We start from the raw sequence: 19,244 nt of genomic DNA on the forward strand, positions 1-19,244 counted from the left end.
ATGAGAGGAACTACACGGAAGCAACATCAGGGAGAGAAGTCACTTCTATTACCATACAACTGTTCTCAAACCAACACCATTCAAAGTGAGGAGTGCTGTCTTGGGAAAGCCAGGACCACAGATGCCCTTTCTAAATACCGAGCATTTATATGTTTCTCAAGGTCCAAATAGCTTAAAACAGTTCTGGTTAAGAAATGGATCCCTTGAAAACTGGTTTATTTCTTCAAACACCATCTATTTTATCTCTTCCCTCCTGCGGCACTTACTCGTGGACTGGCCACACACAAAAAAGATGGCAGCTCAGTGAGCAGGCAGCAACGAAGCGAGGAGGTAGCTGATCTCCGCTGATGGATGACCTGGTCTGAGTAGCCACTCACTGCTTTACAGTGGCTGCTGAAAACCAGAGACTACAAAACAAAAATGCAAATTAGTGCTACTGACAATTATTTAATGTAAGCAAAACAGAAAAAATATCACATATAATCAAGGTTCATTCTAATTTCAAACTGTGCTTTTATTAATGTACCTTAGGTAAATGTCATCTCTAATTCTGCCTTTTTCTGGAAGAGATTCTGTTTATTATAAATAGTTACAGCAAAATTTTCATTAGACAAAACAGCATTTTGTGTATGTCAGGGGAAGTTTGGTTCATTTGTTAAACTGTGGATACAAACCCATTTGTCTTGAGTTAAAAAAGATGACCAATAATATTTCCTCCTAAATTTTTCTTTTAGGCAGATCTGTTTAGTATTTCATGTGTGTACAACAGTGCAGTACAGTTCTAGCAAGGTTAGAAGTTCTATTTATTTGGAGACATCAATAAAATTGGTCAGGAACAGTAAACAATCTCTCTTTAGTTCCTCTAACCTAACTACCATTTAAAAAATTAAAAACTTACATTACTGTATCAATTCATTTTAACAGACTTAAAGCTCATGTTAAAGCTTCAGTTTGCAGCCATTCATATGAAAGATTTTCAAGTATGGAATGTTCACATACAAAGAATTTGTCAGTGGGATTACAGTGTTGTATCAATATATTGCAGGTGCAGTTCTTTATTCAGTTCAATATTAGACATTTTATCTTTGGATCTCCATTCTCGATTATTTCATTTATTTGTCTTACTGGTTTCTCAAGGCAGGCTGGTAACCTAAATAATCATATGAATGAAGATAATACAAAAACTGCAAGAGGAACAGTAACCAGGACCCTCTGCAGGAGAGTAACAGTTATAATTCCAATACCGAAAGTGTCCAGTACCAAATCTCCTCAAAGCTTCTTTGTTTAGTATATATTTCCTCCTGAAGTACATGGGTTCTTCAGGATCACAGTTTGAAAGAAGCCATCTCAAGTTGTCTAGTAGGACAGGTGTATCATAATCTGCTTTCATGAAGCAATCAGCACCTTCTAAATAATGGGCATGAAAAAACTGAAAGGCTTTAAATGTTTCCCGCAGAGTTAGGACGTCTTCAGTGATTTCTAATCACACTGTATGGAAGTCTTTACAACACTTCAGTACAATGCTGGACTCATGTAGCTTTGATATGTTTGACATTTTTCTCCAGATGTTTAGGTCCCATCATTAACCACAAAAGAACATTAATCTTCTGATATCGTTTTTCAACAATATCCGTGTTCTCATCTTTATGTTGGGTAGCATCTGCACTGAGATTTATCCACCTCTCGACACGTTTATCTCCATTATCACCTGAATGCCTAGTGTGAGGATCATTATGAAGATTAATAGACCAGGTGTCACCCTGTTCTTCCAGTACTGAATACTGATGAGCTAGGATCATTACTAAAAAAATCCTGTTGCTGATACATAGATGAAAGTAAAAAAAAAAAAAAAATGTAGCCAATTTTCTTGTTTTCTGAAAGTTCACTTCTGATTATTAGTAATAGCTCTTCTTTCCCCTCCTGAGGGTGAAGAGATGACACAAGCCTAGCAACCGCTGCTCGTATCTGTCGTAGTTCAGGGCTGCTAGCTGGGGTGTCCACTGCCACCCGGGTGGCTGAGATAGCAGCAGTGGCTGGCCTAGAGACTTCTGAATTCTTTACTAACTTCTAAAGAGCAGTATCCGTTATCACTTTATCTTTGTAAAAGGAGCTTCTTATACTCCTATTTCTTATACTCCTAAAGAGCAATATCTAAACAATGTCTCAGGGAGGGATCTCTTAAAGTCAACCTCATTTTCAGTATTCTTAAATGGCAAAATCCAACAGATAAGAGATGAAAGAATGACCATTTCCTTCAATTATTTTCTCTCCAACATTGTAGTTATTAATAAGGGATACAACAATCACGATAGGGAGTCATTTTAACACAATATTTTGCTTGTGGTACCTTTCTGGAAAAAGTCTAATGATAATTTTATTTCCGGGGTGGTCATTCCTAAATTAGAACATGTTCACTTGTCTTATATCAGCTAGGTTAAGACAGACTTCTCATTGGCAGTCACTAAATCAAGGTGATTTGTAGCTGATTCGATTTTAAAAGTGATTCACTAGCTCAACATACACAAGCCTTAGCTTTAGAGAAACCCTGACTACCCCCAGTACACTTCACTCAATCTATACTTTTCTAGATCATTTTCTCTTAACACTGGTTCCATCAAATCTTCCTTAGCACAGGTGGTCCTTGGTACCATACTATCCACATTCCCTTCACATAATGACATGAACTGCTAGGTACTGCTAGATACAGAAAATTTTAATGCTTAATAGAGAAGAACACAAAGGACACCTTAGGCACCACTGTGTAGGATGCAGGGGGCAGGGGGGAGGGTGCAGAAAAGAAGATTCATTACTTCTTTAGTCTACTTTGGCCTAAAACAAATTAGAAAAAAAGAAACAATGTCACACAATGAGAGATGTGACTTGGTAATAATGTGGTTACAGTTTTTGCTCTTCTGTTGTCTCCTCCTCGTGTTCTTGAGTATCTTACTACCCTGTAGGCACTGGCAACTGTGTGTCTTGCTGCCAGTACTGCAATATACACACAGCAGCGAAGGAAGGCTTTTGTAGAGTCTTTTGGCACCATGCAAGTCTCAAGTGAAAAATAACAGGGCAGTATGATAGGCCCCTCAGCTGTACACTACCTGCCACAGTGGAGCACAGAGAACACACAGATGTTTTCCCCTCAGATACATACTTGTCCACTTAACAAGGGGCCATTCTTTGCTTTCCATTGCCTTATTTAAAATTAAAAAGAATACTTATGCTAACGTTAGGTCTTCATTACTTAGAAATTAATTTTCTGTTTTTGCTCTTAAAGAACACGTCAAACTCAGATATAGAGAAAAGGTCTCACTTAAAATGAAAGGGTGTAATGTTTATAGATCAATTGCCAAGATTGCATGGATTCTATTTTCACAGATATTCTAAGTAACCAAACAAAAAGGGGGAAATAAAATACAGAAAAACTCTGAAAACAATGGCTTCCCAGAGCTTTCCACAAGGGGTACTGGCAGCTCTCATGATCTCAGGAAATGATGATACAGATACTGCAGTTGCAAATTAACCTCCAGTGGAAGAGTTTTTGGAAACTTCCTGTTTGGGGGATTCTTCATCAATAGCCATTCTAAGCTCTCTAAGCATTTAATAGAGTATAGTGTTTAAAACTTAAAACACACACCACTCTTTTCAAAATAACTTTATATTTAGATTCTTTTGTATATATATTTTTAAATCTTTTTTTTTTTTTTTTGACTGTGCTGTGTCTTAGTTACGGCCTGCGGGATCCTTTTTAGTTGAGGCATGCAGAATCTAGTTCCCTGACCAGGGATCGAAATTGGGCCCCCTGCACTGGGAGCGCAGAGTCCTAACCACTGGACCACCTGGAAAGTCCTGTATATTTTAAATTGCAAAATCTGAAATTCCCTCAATTTCTACGAGTTAGTTGGCTCACTAGAGTCGTAGAGTATATAAAGCTTTCAACACGTACAATGCCTAAGCAGACCATAACCATGACAACAGTTTCACTAAGACTGGGACAGGAAATGAAGTTAATGCTGGTACTGTTTCCGCCAATTATCATTTTTAACATAGTATTTAACTGGATACAGTATAAAATCTGTTCTGCCTCCCCAAAAGATGGCTAAATGGTGTATTTCCTACAGATTCTGGTTTTTGTCTTTATTCTTCTGAGCAAAATAAGATTAAAAAGAAAAAAATTCATATGTGTGAGACTTGCACTCTAACCCTTGTAAAACTGTACAAGAAAGGAGCTCTAGTCAGAGCCTACAGTGGGGAGGGAGATGTGTGAGAATGAATTCATAAAATTTTTTAACTAAATGCTATTCCTTCTTGAACTCATCACCAGTAAAGCAGGGTAGAGAACAATGAGGTTAGGACAACACAGAATCATGCTGGCTTTTGTTCTACAAGCATCACAAGAAATCAGAAAAGCATTCACGTCAAGTAAGAGACTTTAAAAGGCCCTAAACATCGTTCAAAGTACCCTAAGTGTCATTTGATCCGCGTCCTTAGCCTAGTTCCTAGTTCCTTGATGTTTTTGTACCATCCCAAAGCCAGCATTATGAGAATGGTACTTCCTTGAACTCTGTAACACAGAATTCAAATTTAATATTCACTGCAGGGTAATATTCACCGCAGGGTAAGAAGAAGAGTTTTATAGGCACACTCAGTGAGGGGAAGAGCTTCTCACTGTTCACATTCATTCACGTCCATGGGTGGCAAGGAAGATGAGAGGATTGGGTTAGACTGCTGAATATAACTCAGGTAGTATGTGATTTAAGATAGCTTACCACGAACAAGATGACAACATGTAGGTAAGTCAACATTCATTAACTATCTCCTCAGAGGAATAAGAACAAAGCCTTCACCTTGATCTGATGATAGGAAGCTGTATTTAGGAGACAGGCTGCTGGAACAATACCTACTACTTTTCATAAAACAGATGAAGGCACAGCTACTTTTCATAAAACAAATGAAGGCACAGAAGAGAACAGGATGAAGGGTTTTCTGCAATAAGAGGATAAAGGTGAATATGGAAAAATTAATTCAAAGTTAATCTGGTAGCTCCAAAGGAATTTTACTCAAAATTATTTTTGAATAGTACAAGAGACCTGGCACTCGCTTCCAATTTTAGCATTTCCCCTTGTCTCTTCTCTCAGGTTTGTCTGCTTAAGAATAATCCCCAACTTTACTTTTAAGACTGATCTTGAACATGGAAGCCGGATTCATGTTCTCCCATCAAAACACTGAAACATAAATTTGTGTTTACTTTACGTATTAAACAAGGCTACTCTACTCCACAGTATCACAAAAGAAAGCAAAACAAGGATTTGGAGAAACAGCATCTCTTCACCATTATGTTTACAAATAATCAAAGTTACATAATCAGAACTAAGTTGGCAAATCAAATGAAAATGCAAGATACAGAAAAAAACAGAGCTTGCAATGAAAAAAATGTGCTCACAAGGAGTTAGGGCTTATGAGCAATGAATTCCAGTTGAAGATGAATGGCACATATTATACTGCATTTGCAGTAGCTAATAAAACTGTGAACAGACAGGAAACATGGAGAACAAGGAGAGGTGATACCAGCATCCCTTCCAATTTATGAACTTTCATAGCGTCACAGTCAGAACCCATCTGTTGCCTAAGCCAAAATCTCAGAACAGGGAATACCAAAACAAACGTGGTAATGAAGTAACTAATACAAAAGGCATTGAGGCTCCTCCTTGCTCTCTCTCTTGAATCACTCACTCTGGGGGAAGCCAGCTGCCATGCCATGAGGACACTGAAGCAGCCCCATGGAAAAGTCCACACATCGAGGAACAGAGTCCTCCAGCCAACAGCCAGCACCAACTTAACCAGGCATATAAGTGAGCTAACCTGGAAGCAGAAACTATGGCACCAGTCAATCTTTCAGGTAACTGCAACCCTAGCTGATATCCTGACTGCAACTTCATAAGATTTTCTGAGTCGGAATCACCTACCTAAGCTGCTCCCGAGTTCTTAACCAACATAAACGATGAGATGTTAAAAATGTTCATTGTTTTAAGCTGCTAGATTTGCGGGCAATTTGTTATATAGGTATAGGTAACTACTACAGGGGCTAATATCCACAATTGATACCCTCTTTGAAGATGTCTAAAAAGTAGCTTCTTTCTGCTGGTATATTTCTCGCTCCCAAGAAATGCCTCTAGTTCTCAGCTCAAATGCAGGGCAAAAATAACTAATGTGCAATGAACTCAATGCATGATCAGACAAATTAGCAATGCCACCCATATTTCCCAACCTCCAAGGAAAAGTTAGAACTCTTCACAAAATTCTATTTTAAATAGAGGAAGACTATACTTCTAATTTTAGGGTGGAGGACATTCCCTCAGATAACAAAACACAAAGTTCCAAAGGGAAAAACAACACTAATACAATGCACCAAGACTTACTAAGTCATTCAGTAAACATTTGTTTAACCTTGTAAGTGCAAAGTGCCTAAAATAACCCGACCACAAAGACAAGAGGGACTATGTCCACACATCTAAATTCTGTTCTCACACTTGGGGGGAAAAAAGAAATGAAGAAAAAAAAGAAAGAAAAAAAATGACAGAATTGTGGGGGTTTTTTGGCCCTGACACGCAGCACGTGGGATCTTAGTTCCCTGACCAGGGACTGAACCTGTGCCCCCTGCACTGGAAGTGTGGAGCCTTAAACCACTGGACCACCAGGGAAGTCCAAAAATGACAGAACTGTTTAACAGCACTTTTTTTTTTCATGTTAAGTTTGGTTTCAGTCTTTCTGGACATTGTAAAATATTCTTTATATTAGAGAAGTATCTTTCTATTAATTATAGAGCTCCTACCTGTATTCACTGGTTTTCTACCATACAAAAAGGGTAGTTAACCACTTTTGCATCCCCTATCAATCATCTTTCTTGCATGTTTGATTTCCCTCTTAGCTGCCTTTTCTTCTTTTTTCGGCTTCAAATCTGAGTCTCCTCTCTCTTACAAACTCAGCTTTTAGTTAAAACCAACTGTCCCTCCTGAAATGTCTTCCTATTCTTTTTAACTGTCACACTTCATTATCTATTTCCTAACCAGAATCCTTCTCCTTGTAAATCCCTGCACCTGGGCCTTCTCTGTTATATCTGCACTCGTAACATCAAAGAGCTCCTAATTCATTCCTAAATGTTCACTTTAAACTTGATATAGAATTCAGCACTCCCTCTGAATCCTCTCTTGAACTCTGGGTTTTGGAAGTTATTCCTTCACTGCCAATGCTCATCCATATCCAAATCAGAGTCCATTCACCCTTTCTTCACCATCTTTTGGTTACAACTATTTCTGTTGGGTCCTTTGTACCTGATACTTGGAACTTTAGTTTAATACCCTCCTTAACATGGATTCCCACATCCAATCTTTCTTGTTATCACACTCTTGAGATTAGTCATCAAGTACCAATGGCAGAGATCCCCACTGATGTGCTGTAATGACTTGAATGATTTAACAGCCTTCCTAAAACCAACTACCCGATTATTCCTTCCCATGGCTTGACAGTAGCCACCAAAACTTTATTCCCCCAGGATTACAACAGTAGCATCTATTGAAGAAGGTAAGCCAAAAAAGGGCTGAAACTCCTGGTTTAGTATCTAAACCCCAATAGACTGGCATTCAAAGATTCCTTGGGAGAAAAGGTGACTTACCTTTCTGGCCTTTTTTCTCACTACTGCTCTGTATTTTGGCTCAAATCTTCAACTTGGAAAATTCTTCCTTCTACCCAGGGTCCCTACCACTCAAGATCCAACTTAAACAATACCATTTCTATAAAAGAGTTTTTTGTCCATTTTAATCTAAAGTGATCTCCTATCCTGAACTTTACCACTAATCATCTACCATTATTTTGGCAGCTAATTATGTTTTCTTTCATCTCTGATCTTGAATCATTTCTATTTTTAAAGTCCTTTTAACTTTGTGCATGTCTTTTTACTATATACATGAATGAGTTTTCAAACCAGAAAATAAGAGACCATGACTGTTAACACACCTTGCCCACAATAGGCACTGATGCGTGACAGGTTTGTAAACAACATTAATTACAAGTGCTTTTTCTCTGTGGGAGCAGACTGACACTGGGAGGAGGCTATTATGAAAGAACATTAGAAAAACCCCAACTCTTAAGCCAAGATCACATTCAACCACTGCAGATTCATTCAATCAATAAGCTCTTCTGATATACATACAAATTAATGGACCCATTCACTCAATCCCATTGGCCCTTGGGATCAAACAAGTGAAAACAGCAGGAGAGAAAGAGTGAAGAGTATATGGAAAAAAATAGTACTTTCTCCAGTAAATAGTGTGTCCTCCCCTCTATTAACATTCCTTACTCAATTAGCCTTCTTTTAACTGCCCGGATCAGTGGTCTCCAGAGAAATTACACGCAAGCATCACAATGTAAATAATATTAATATGCTATTATTTATGTATCATTTTAAAAGAAATAATGCATAGGTATTGGCAAAATGGATAAAGAATGTTATAATAATAGGAGACATAATCAGAATACATGGGGCTATTGGCATTGCTGAAAAGAGTTTAAACTAAGATAGATAAGCTGATTCAAAATTTACATGAAAATGCAAAAGGCCAAGAACAGTGAAGGCAATATTGAAGAAAAACAAAGCTAGAGGACCGGTGCTACAAGTTATCAAGCCTTATTATGAAGCTATAGTTATTAAGATAAAGTGGTACTGGTCAAGGATAGACAAATGGACTAATGGAACAGAACAGGGTCTAGAAACAGACCCACACATATACAGCCACCTGTTTGACAAAAGTGATGCTGCAGTGCAACAAGGATGGTCTTTTCAACAAATGAAGTTGGGTCAAAAGGATATGGATATCTGTAAGTAAAAAAATGACAACCCATAACACAGACTGAAAACCCAGTTTCTTGTAGGTCCGAATGGTAAATCAAAACAACCTTTGGAGAAAAACAATTATCTTTATGACCTTGGTAAAGGCAAAGATTTCTTCAACAGGACACAAAAAATGCTAACGATTCAACAGAAGACAATATTTAGAGTGATAAAGTAAGCTACAGAGTAGAAGACATCTGCAATACATAAAGAACTACAAAACACCACGAAAAATACAAACAGACTAACAGAAAAATAAGCAAGGGTCTCAAATAAGCACTTCATAAAGGAGGTTATCCAAATGGCCAATGAGCATTAGAAAAGGTACTCAATATCATTATTCATAAGGGAAATATAATTTAAAGCCACAGTGAGATACTACTACATAGAAGGACTAAAATGAACAGACAAAACAATGTCACATTCTGGCAAGGACATGGAGCAACTAGAACCTCTTATACACTGTTAATGGGAATGAAAATGGGCACAACTGCTTTGGAAAACTGTCTGGCATAACCTATTATAGATGACCATATGCATACCCTATGACCCAGCAATTTGACTACTAGATATATATACCCCACAAAATACATATGAATTTTCATTAAAAGGTGTGTGCAGTAATGTTCACAGCAGCACTATCTGTAATAATAAAAACTATAAGCCACCCAAACATTTTGCCTATAGTAACTCTTACGGGGAGGACACTGAAGAGGAACAATGAATGGAAGTGGGCACAAAGGGGCCTCTGAGGTAGAGTTCTGACAGTGTTTTGTGAAGTTATCAAGCTGTATGTACACTTATGATTTGTGCACTTTCCTATATGTATGTTAGTATCTCTAGAAGAATAGCCAAGGCAATAAGAAAAAGGTTTATATTTTTTTAATATATTACACCTATTATTTCTCTCTGTCTCTCTAATTTCCTTGGCCTGTTGTTTACTAAAGGAAAGCAAATGGTCATATTTTCAGAATCAACTTAGCTGCTTCTTAGACTTATGAATTCAAACGGTTATTAATTAATTTCATTAGAAAAAAATTTTAACTCTCTAATAATTGATTAGGGTTACTGGTTATCATTTCCAAGTTTTCCTCCTACCTCTTCAAGCTTTAAAGATGGACTCACATTTATATGTCAGTCCTTTTCTAATCTTTCAAGACTTTTCTTTGTCTTCCTGAGGTTCTAATTCACCATATGAATGATAGCAAATACCTCTCAAGTCATATTTTCAGGACATTTCCTAAAACTAGTAAGCACAATTTTAAGTTTGTTTTCTGTGAAAATAAAAAATTTTCTCTCTGATTCCACAGTAGCATCCCTGTATAAGCAAAGGAATCTTCCAGATGATCTGTAAATTGTATTAATAATGCCAGAAGTATTTTTGTAGATCTCAATGACAACAAACAAGTCATGTCAGGAAAAGGCACAAAGCACATACATGATGAATTTATCCCACACAAAGCAACAAACAAAAAGAATCCAAGACCCTGTATCTAAATCCAACCGACAAATCCAAACATCAGCAAGACAGATAATTATTACATTTAAGTCTCACCACTGCTGTCCATACTTGAAGAGTTACCTTTGAAAAAAGACTCATTTTTGTCAATCATATTTTTGTGAAAAACTGTAAACTGGCAGGATTACAGCAGACTATGAAATCTGGAAGTGTGTTTCTGATGTGTGTATGTATGCTAAAATACCATGCATCTTAAGTTTTAGCTTTTACTTTATACTCTTAACAAAGGAATTTTGGAAATCTGTTGTAAAGGATTAGGCGTTCAAAATTTCCTTCTCTATCCTTCTTTGCAAAACAGACAATGTAATATTCTCTAAAATACTTCTTGAATAAGAAAAACTCAATTCGGGACTTCCCTGGTAGTGCAGTGGTTAAGAATAAGCCTACCAGGGCTTCCCTGGTGGCGCAGTGGTTGACAGTCCGCCTGCCAATGCAGGGGACACGGGTTCGTGCCCCGGTCCAGGAAGATCCCACATGCTGCGGAGCAGCTGAGCCCGTAAGCCATGGCCGCTGAGCCTGCGCGTCTGGAGCCTGTGCTCCACAACGGTGAGAGGCCCGCGCACCGCAAAAAAAAAAAAAAAAAAAAAGAATAAGCCTACCAGTACAGGGTACATGGGTTTGAGCCCTGGTCCAGGAAGATCTCACATGCCGCGAAGCAGCTAAGCCCGTGTGCCACAACTACTGAGCCTGTGTTCTACAGCTCGCGAGCCACAACTACTGAGCCCGCATGCCACAACTACTGAAGCCCACAAGCCTAGAGCCCGTGCTCCGCAACAAGAGAAGCCACCGCAAAGAGAAACCCATGCACCGCAATGAAGAGTAGCCCCCGCTCACCGCAACTAGAGAAAGACCATGAGCAGCAAGAAGACCCAAAGCAGCCATAAACGGAAGGGAGGGAGGGAGGAAGACAGAAAGAATGACTGTTTGGAGAAATCAGTGTGAGAAACAGTACAACAGTGGTAAAAGGCATATTCTAACAAAGCCATTCTTGGGGGACAGTTCTCATAATAAACTACTTTGCTCAAGTCTGAATTGGGTTTTTTCAAAATTACTTAACTTTATTTATATTATCTCTGAATAGGAGGGATATAACAGGTACATGCCAAAATATACTAAGACAGAGATGGACCTTGATCACTAATTACATGTCAGGGTAACTCTGCAATGAAATGTGCATATTGATCTCAGAGTGACTTCTGGTGGTCTCTTTCATATTCAGGAAGTGAGACCTTCCTTAAGTCCCAAAATGTCAGTTTCTTTCCTTTCTTACTATTAAAAAGAATGATCCAGAATCTTTCTATATGGTGACTTTCTTTACCTAGTCCCCTTGCTATTCTAATATCATGCAGTCACTGAATGCTGTATTTTTCAAACTGTGAGTAGTAGGGTCATGAAATCATTTTTTAGTAGCTTCCAAACTAACATTAAGAAAAACAAAAGGAAAAAACTCTGTGCACTGAAGGAGGGTAAATACTGTTTTGTGAATATTCTGTCTTAAAAATTTATGGATGTGTAATATTTATATATGTATGTAATATCTGATATAGCTATATAACTACAGGTGGTATAAAATATTCTTGTGAGTCATGGTCAGACTTCAAAAGCCACAGATATAATGGGCTTTATTATATTTTTATTGTTACACATGGAGCTTCAACAAAATGATTCTTCATTCAGAACCCAGTCTAACCTTTAAGGCTAGATATCATGTAAAGATTATTCTGCTTAGTTGAAAGCAAATATTTCTTAGAACAGATATATCAACCAACTCTGGCAAGATACATTGGTATTTCAATATATGTATTTTGGAGATAAGGATGGTGAGACCAAAAGCAGAACAGCATCTCTACACATACATGATTAGCTTTCAGCTACCTGTGGCTCAGTAACTCAGTGTACATTCTAAGCCACTACAAGAGCAAAGGTCTATCTATAACACAAAATAAAAGTAAAGAAGAGGACATGGAAGTGAATCTAACTTTGGAAAAACCAGTTTCACATAAAGCATATTGTCCACATCTAAATTTCTCAGGAAATTAACTGATATAAGGACCTCACTGAACAGGTGCTCTGAACACACTGTTGTATTTTCATAAAGCAGAAGACTACAAATAAGTGATGCATATCTTTCAGTGTTAAGTAAGATGCAGGTATCTATATAATAGAGCATAAAAAACCCCTGGGAGAATGGTGTGCTCTGTACCAAAAATAAAACTAGTAAAACAATTTTAACTGTAGTAATATAGAGTACCAAATGTAAGGAAATTGGTCTACAGAGGTTAAGCAACTCTTCATTAGACATATCAGTATTCACTAGTAGGAAGTCACCTTGCCACAACTGACTATATTATTCCAAACAGGCTGGAACCCAATTCTATTCTCCTTCTGCATTAACAATCTTATCTTCAGAGTCCAAAAAAGTATATGGAGCAATGCTTGAGAAACCAACTGGGAAAACAGAAGAAAAGGAAATCATACGGGTCCTTCAGTATACAGGGGGCAAATAACCAGATGCAGCCAAAGAACATCCTACATTCAATAGCTGTATGACTGATGACACATTAAATTTTCTAGAGGATACAAAGAAAAAGTTCTACCTTCTAAACTTTTAATCTAGTTGAAGAACTACAACATATAAACATACAAGTCTCTTACTAAAACTCTCCAGTGTTACACCCATTTCATTCAGAATAAAACCCAAATCCTTAGCATTAACTTATGAGGCCTCACATGATCTGTATCTGCACCTATCACCTATCACTTATTTCCTATCCCTTTTCCGCTTACCTACTATACAATGGCAAACAGTTATATGAAAAAGTGCTCAGCATCATTACTTTCCATGGAAATGCAACTGAAAACCACAAATTAAAAAAAATGGGCCAACAATACCAGGGGTAGGCAAGATTTACAAGAATAAATCTCTCACATTGCTGGTGGGAGTTTAACTTTGAAAAACCATTTTGGAAAAATGTTTGGCAGTGGGAACTAAATCTAAACATACGTATACGTGATGATACAGCAATCCCATTTAGTTGCATGCCGCAACTAAGACCTGATGCAGCCAAATAAATAAATAAAAACGGTACAATAATAAATTGTGATTAGAAACAGACAATGGAACACTTCATAGCATTAAAAAAGAATGCTACAGTGCAACATGGATGAATCTTACAGACATAATAATTGAGGGAAAGGAGCCAGACACAAAAGAGTACACACTGGATCATTCCATTTACATTAAGTTCAAAAACAGGGTAAAATAATCTAGGATGATAGCAGTAGAATAGTGATTACCTATATTTGTTGATTTGTTCTGAACTAGAGGTTTGAAATGGGAAGAAGTATGAGGGAGACTTCTGGGTGCTGGAAATATTCTATACCTTCATCTAGGCAGTTGTTACACAAGTATATACACATGTACAAATTCAAAGAGTTGTACACTTAAGATCTGTGTATTTCACAGTAAAGTCATATACAAAACATATATTAAATATATATATATATATATATATATATATATATATATATATATATATATATACACACACACACACACATAAAATGTCTATTAAGTGATATGTAATAAGCTATAACACTACACTGCTCCCACTCCTCTGGGAACTTTTTGACTCCCTCAGGTCTTCATTTACTTTATTACTTTTATTGATTCAAAGAAAAGGGAAGGGAGTACTACACAGATAACTGATGCTGAAACAATTGCTTACCTTTAACAAAGGGCAGCTGGAAAGGTTGGGAAAGGAGAGTGGAAAATTAACCCCAAGAAGGAAATCCTTGTTTCTCAGATATTTCTGCCGGCTCTCCCCTTCTGGCTCTCCCCAGGAGCGCAGCTGATGGAGCCTGTAGGAGGCTTTCAGAGACAGGAAAAGAGCTAACCATCTGAAACAAACCACAGCAGACATGCTTATTCAATGCTCCATGGAGGGCTGAGGGTAGTTCATAGCAGTGAGGAACCTTGTCTCTCATTAACATGTCTCTTTTGTAAATCTTGAACATTTTAGACACAGCTCTTTCCTACTTTCAGATAAAGCCAGTTCATACTTTTGTTCTATAAATTCTATCTTTGGCATGAATTGGTTTGCTACTATGAAAACGAAAATCCTCTGTAAAGCTCCTCTCAGAATTAAGGAATATTCAACTCTATCACAAAAACTGTAATAAAAACATCCTTATACTAAGGAGACAGCCTCTCCTAATGAGGTCACTATTTTTTACACAGATACAAAGTAATAAATTAAGTAACAGCCATTATTCCAAAGAATAAGAAAAGAGAACTAAGCTTCCCTGAATATGTAAGGCAGGCTATGCTGCAATCACTACTAACTAAAGGAATCATCAGTCATCATTTGCCCTGTAGAAACAAATAAAACAAAGTAGTCTACCTAGAAATTAAGAAGAATTGAAGACCTTCTGGTAGCATTTGGGAGAAGAGCCTAAATAGTTTTTATTTAAGGTATATCACGAAGCATCATGCAATTATTAAAGGATCAAAAGTATGATTTCCTTATAAAAATTTTAATTCTTAACAATACAAAAAGAATGAGAGGCTCTGTAAGATGATATAATAGTAAATATTTAATTTCACAGTATTCGACCTTCGCCCCTGTTTATTCCCAACTGCTCTCTCAAACAATGAGCAAACTTCTCACCTGGCCAAAAGTCCCTGAAGCATGAGGTTTGCCATTTCAGCTGGAGATACATCAATAAAGCGAAGGAAAGAGAAACAGCTTTCTTCATTAACACCTGGAATATCAAAGGACAAAGTTAAACCCAACAGAAAACCAAGAGGCAATACTCAACTAAAGCCTGCTGAACTGCTGAATTTTGACTTAAGAATCAAAAACTATTTTAAAGGTTCCAATAAAGCCACTTTGATATTAGACAGTATGTCATATTTTTGTATTACAATCATAAGTAGAAAAGGCAGACCTATGAGATATGGCATATATGGGCCAGAGTGGAGTTGGCTCATCAGTTACCTCTGGGGTTTTGGATTCTTGGCTAACTGCCTTCCTCTTTTTATCATGCCAGGGAAAAAAAAGAAAAGGAAAACACAGAGGTGTTTCTGAACCTCTGCCTTAATACTCTGGACAATGCTCAAAGTTGAGCAGCTTCCTTTCCTTAAACTAAGGAGGAGGGACCTAAGAGTCCCACACTAACAAGAGTCCTGCATTGTCTCTATCACACCTCTATTCAGAGGTTGTAAGAAATTCTTAAGAGGCAGGTGTAAAATAAAGATGGAAGGTCAATCAAAATGGAAAACAATTAATCCAAAAAAATTTTTATTGCTTCCTGTTATAGCCAAAAAGCCTAGCATCTATAGATGAAGACAACTAATTTACTTAAATCTTATCAAGACTTTATAAATAAAGGCCTAGAATTCACGCAAAGCCACTACTAGTTCCAACTTAGCAAAACAAAGAGCATCCTGATAAATCCTTGGCACTCTTCCCTTCTCAAAGATCAAAACACCTACCTTTTCTGTGAAACAGAGACTGCTGGACATAGTCTGGTGCAAATGGAGAAAGAAGAACCCTTAACCACCTGTAAAGTAAGTAAATAAAATAAATCCAAACCCAAATATAAATATCAGGAACTTAACTAAACTGGAGGTTCCAAACTAAAAGAATCATTTAAGGTTTGAAACTGTCTACTTCTGAGAAGTTTGTTGCCAGACAAAATCATAACATATATGTCAGAAAGTACTAAGTACTTAATAAAGGTAGTAGATTATAATACAAGTTCAAAGTGGTCTCATTTTATTTCAGAGAAGCACAATTCTAGCACTGCAAGTTGCTATATACTATATTAAACAAAAATCACTACAACTCTGGTTGTTTCCCCCTGCCCATCTAGTTAAGTACTAGCCTGGAGCTATCACAGACAAAGAATTCCTAAAATTAAACCCAAGAAATGTGTCTCAATTTCAATAGTATCAGGCTAGATGTTGTTGATGATTATTTTGAAAGTACTGTTTATATTGTCTCTCTACAGAAGGAGCGTTCTAAATCTATGGTTCTCAAGTGCAGGTGTGCACAAGAATCCTTTGGGAGCTTGTTAAAAAATCCAGAAGCCAGGGCCACCCTCACTCGGAGGTGCAGAATGTACATACACAGCCATTTTCTGAATGGAAATGGTTTCTAGCATATTACCATTAACAATCACTTCACTTTTACCAAATCTGTGACTGCTGATTCTGGGAAGAAGATAAATTTGATTAATTTGAAATCCAATCAGTTCTTCCACAAGTGCTATTCGAAGTGTATAAACCGTCGCAAAGCAATTTCAGTACTGAGGCAGAGACATTTGCTGATCTCTCTTGGTACAGGTACATATTTGCACACAGGTGCACATTCCTCACTCAGAAAGGCAACTGGAAGTGCCAGTTAAACTCCTGATAGTGCACAGATCCTATCACAAGATCCCTCAACAAATAGTGGTCCACCCATTGCTTAAACACCTCGTTGTGAAACTCACTCTCAATTAAATTTATCTAAGCCACAAAACCCCAAATTATACAAAAACACTCTTAGAGCAAACAGATATTAATATTTGCTCACCTGTCTCGAGAATGGTTGAAGACCCTGATCTGTCCATGACGGTAGATAAACTTTGAAATCTGGTATGGCTTTAGGGAAATATGAAATGGAGACCAAGTTTCTTGTCGTTCAAATAACTCTGGGTGATTACACACCTAACAGGAAAGGAAATGATAAGACAATATTGTCATGTGCAGACATCACTCTATGAAACGTTGGAGGAATCCCAAACCCTACATGTTTACCTTTATGAATATATACTTTCCCATTTTCATCCTTTTTTAACTGCCTTTGTTTATTTGGCATCAAGGCAAGATAGAGCCTTTTTTCTTGAAGTGGGTTAATAATAAAGACAACTCCAAGGCAGCTGACCTAAGCTCTTACCTTCCTAAACTGCATGACCAGATTCATGAGGCTGCTGGTGGTTGTCTGTGCTTGCTGGGTAGAGCCCATAGAAGACTGCAATAAATCCTCAATGGAAATTTTGTTCTTTAGTGCCTGATATAGCAGCTTCTGTCGGCTGGTCAGTTGGCAATACATTAGAATCTCAATCTAAAAATCAATAAGGACATTTATATTTTGAAAAGAGTCTGTAAGAAAACTCAGTATCAGCATAAAGTTGGAAACTCATGCAAGGCAGATTATGATTGGAAAAAACAATATACATATTTCTAGAAACTCAGTATCTCTATAAACCTGTGATATGGTTAATTATCCAGAAAAATGTGCCTTCTTTGACCCTCTTCCCTTGTCACTCACTCTACATGCTGTCCCTGGGCGACCTCTTCCATTTCTAATAACCCCAACTACCATCCATCACAGTGACTTGCAAAAATATATTTCCCAACATCCCCAGCCCAATATTTCCAACTACCTACCATAATAGTATCACTCAGAGTCTGCAGCAACTGCATTTGTGACATATCAGAAAAAAATTCTCTTTCACAATTTACTTAATTTATTAACAGCATTATCACTCAGTTGCCCAAACAGAAACTTCAGTCACCTCTGATTTTATCTCTCTCATACCCCATGTTCTATCATTTCCTAAGACCCTCAACTCAACCTGGAAATCTACCTCTAACCACCTTTTCTGACCATTCCCATTGCTTTAATACAGGATCTCATCATATCTAATCTATACTGCTATTACTGTGGGAGCTTCCTGCCTCTAGTCTCTCCTGGTTCCAAGAAACTTTCTATACAATTCTTATAAGGTACTCAACTGCTGAAAAACCTTCAATGTAAGTTACTGCCTATAGTAAAATATTAAAAATTCTCCTGTAGGCAGAGGCCTCCCATAATCTAACTCAGCATATTATCCCAATCTCATCAAGTCCTCCTATATATATTAGCTACAACAGTCTGAATAATGTTTGCGAAACATGCTGCCTATTTGAATATTGCTCTACCTTTGTTCACTCTTGTTGCTTAGCACCCCTTCCTACCATGTTTTCCTAGTAAATGCCAACTCATTATTCCAGATCTAGCTCACATGTCGTCTCTGCTTTGATACCTTCTCTAACCTTCCCTAATAGAACTACTCCCTTACCTATGTTCCCATTATATTTCACATAGATAATCATTGCATATCTTATGATACAGTACTAGCTATTTATGTATTCATCCCCCTTGGAAATCTGAACAGAACCTGGAAGCTGCATCTCTACGGACCAGTTGCTGGCAGACAGTAAGAGTTCAATAATACTACTGAACTATACTATTGAACTATACTATAAATACTATTGAACTATACTATAAATACTATTATTTATTATATTATAAATAATATACTATTTAATAACAGATTAGAAACATTACTGATGTTTAAGAAATTTATACTCTGCACAGTGGTTAAGAACCATACCTCTTTTGATCACCTCCCTAATGACCACTAAATAACAGACATTATGATATTGCTATTGTTTTTAAGCTGTTTCTGATATAAAAGCCTCAAGGATCCATTTTTTTTATAAAGTACTTTCTTTCTATCAGGTACACATCTGTGTGAACTGCTATTCAGTTAAAATCAGCCAGTTTCACAAAGCAGCCATAAAGATTTTTTAAAAGGAATAAAACAAAGGTACACTTCTATTCCTCTCTTTGAAGGTGTACATCTCCACCACAATCTTGTAAGAGAGTTACTAATTTCAAAATGATCCAGCCTTCTGGCAGTGACAGAGAGAATCACCTGATATTATCAAGAACCTGGAAAGATGCTTTTTATATAGACAGCAGAACTGTGAGGAACAGGTGCAATCTATGGGAGATGGGAACA

General features: G+C 37.3%; 1 protein-coding gene across 1 annotated transcript in view; it reads right to left on the reverse strand.

The window, feature by feature from the left end:
- INO80 (INO80 complex ATPase subunit) overlaps positions 1-19,244 on the reverse strand; it is a 133,190-nt gene that overhangs the window by 48,335 nt on the left and 65,611 nt on the right. The window contains exons 20-25 of the mRNA XM_065871283.1: positions 17,351-17,518; positions 16,988-17,121; positions 15,904-15,971; positions 15,077-15,170; positions 14,135-14,306; positions 267-407 (exon numbers count right to left, since the gene is read on the reverse strand). Of these exons, the coding sequence (XP_065727355.1) occupies positions 267-407; positions 14,135-14,306; positions 15,077-15,170; positions 15,904-15,971; positions 16,988-17,121; positions 17,351-17,518 (777 nt within the window). The remainder of the gene's footprint in view (positions 1-266; positions 408-14,134; positions 14,307-15,076; positions 15,171-15,903; positions 15,972-16,987; positions 17,122-17,350; positions 17,519-19,244) is intronic.

The sequence above is a fragment of the Phocoena phocoena genome, chromosome 2 (genome assembly GCF_963924675.1).
Source record: "Phocoena phocoena chromosome 2, mPhoPho1.1, whole genome shotgun sequence".
Classification (NCBI taxonomy): domain Eukaryota; kingdom Metazoa; phylum Chordata; class Mammalia; order Artiodactyla; family Phocoenidae; genus Phocoena; species Phocoena phocoena.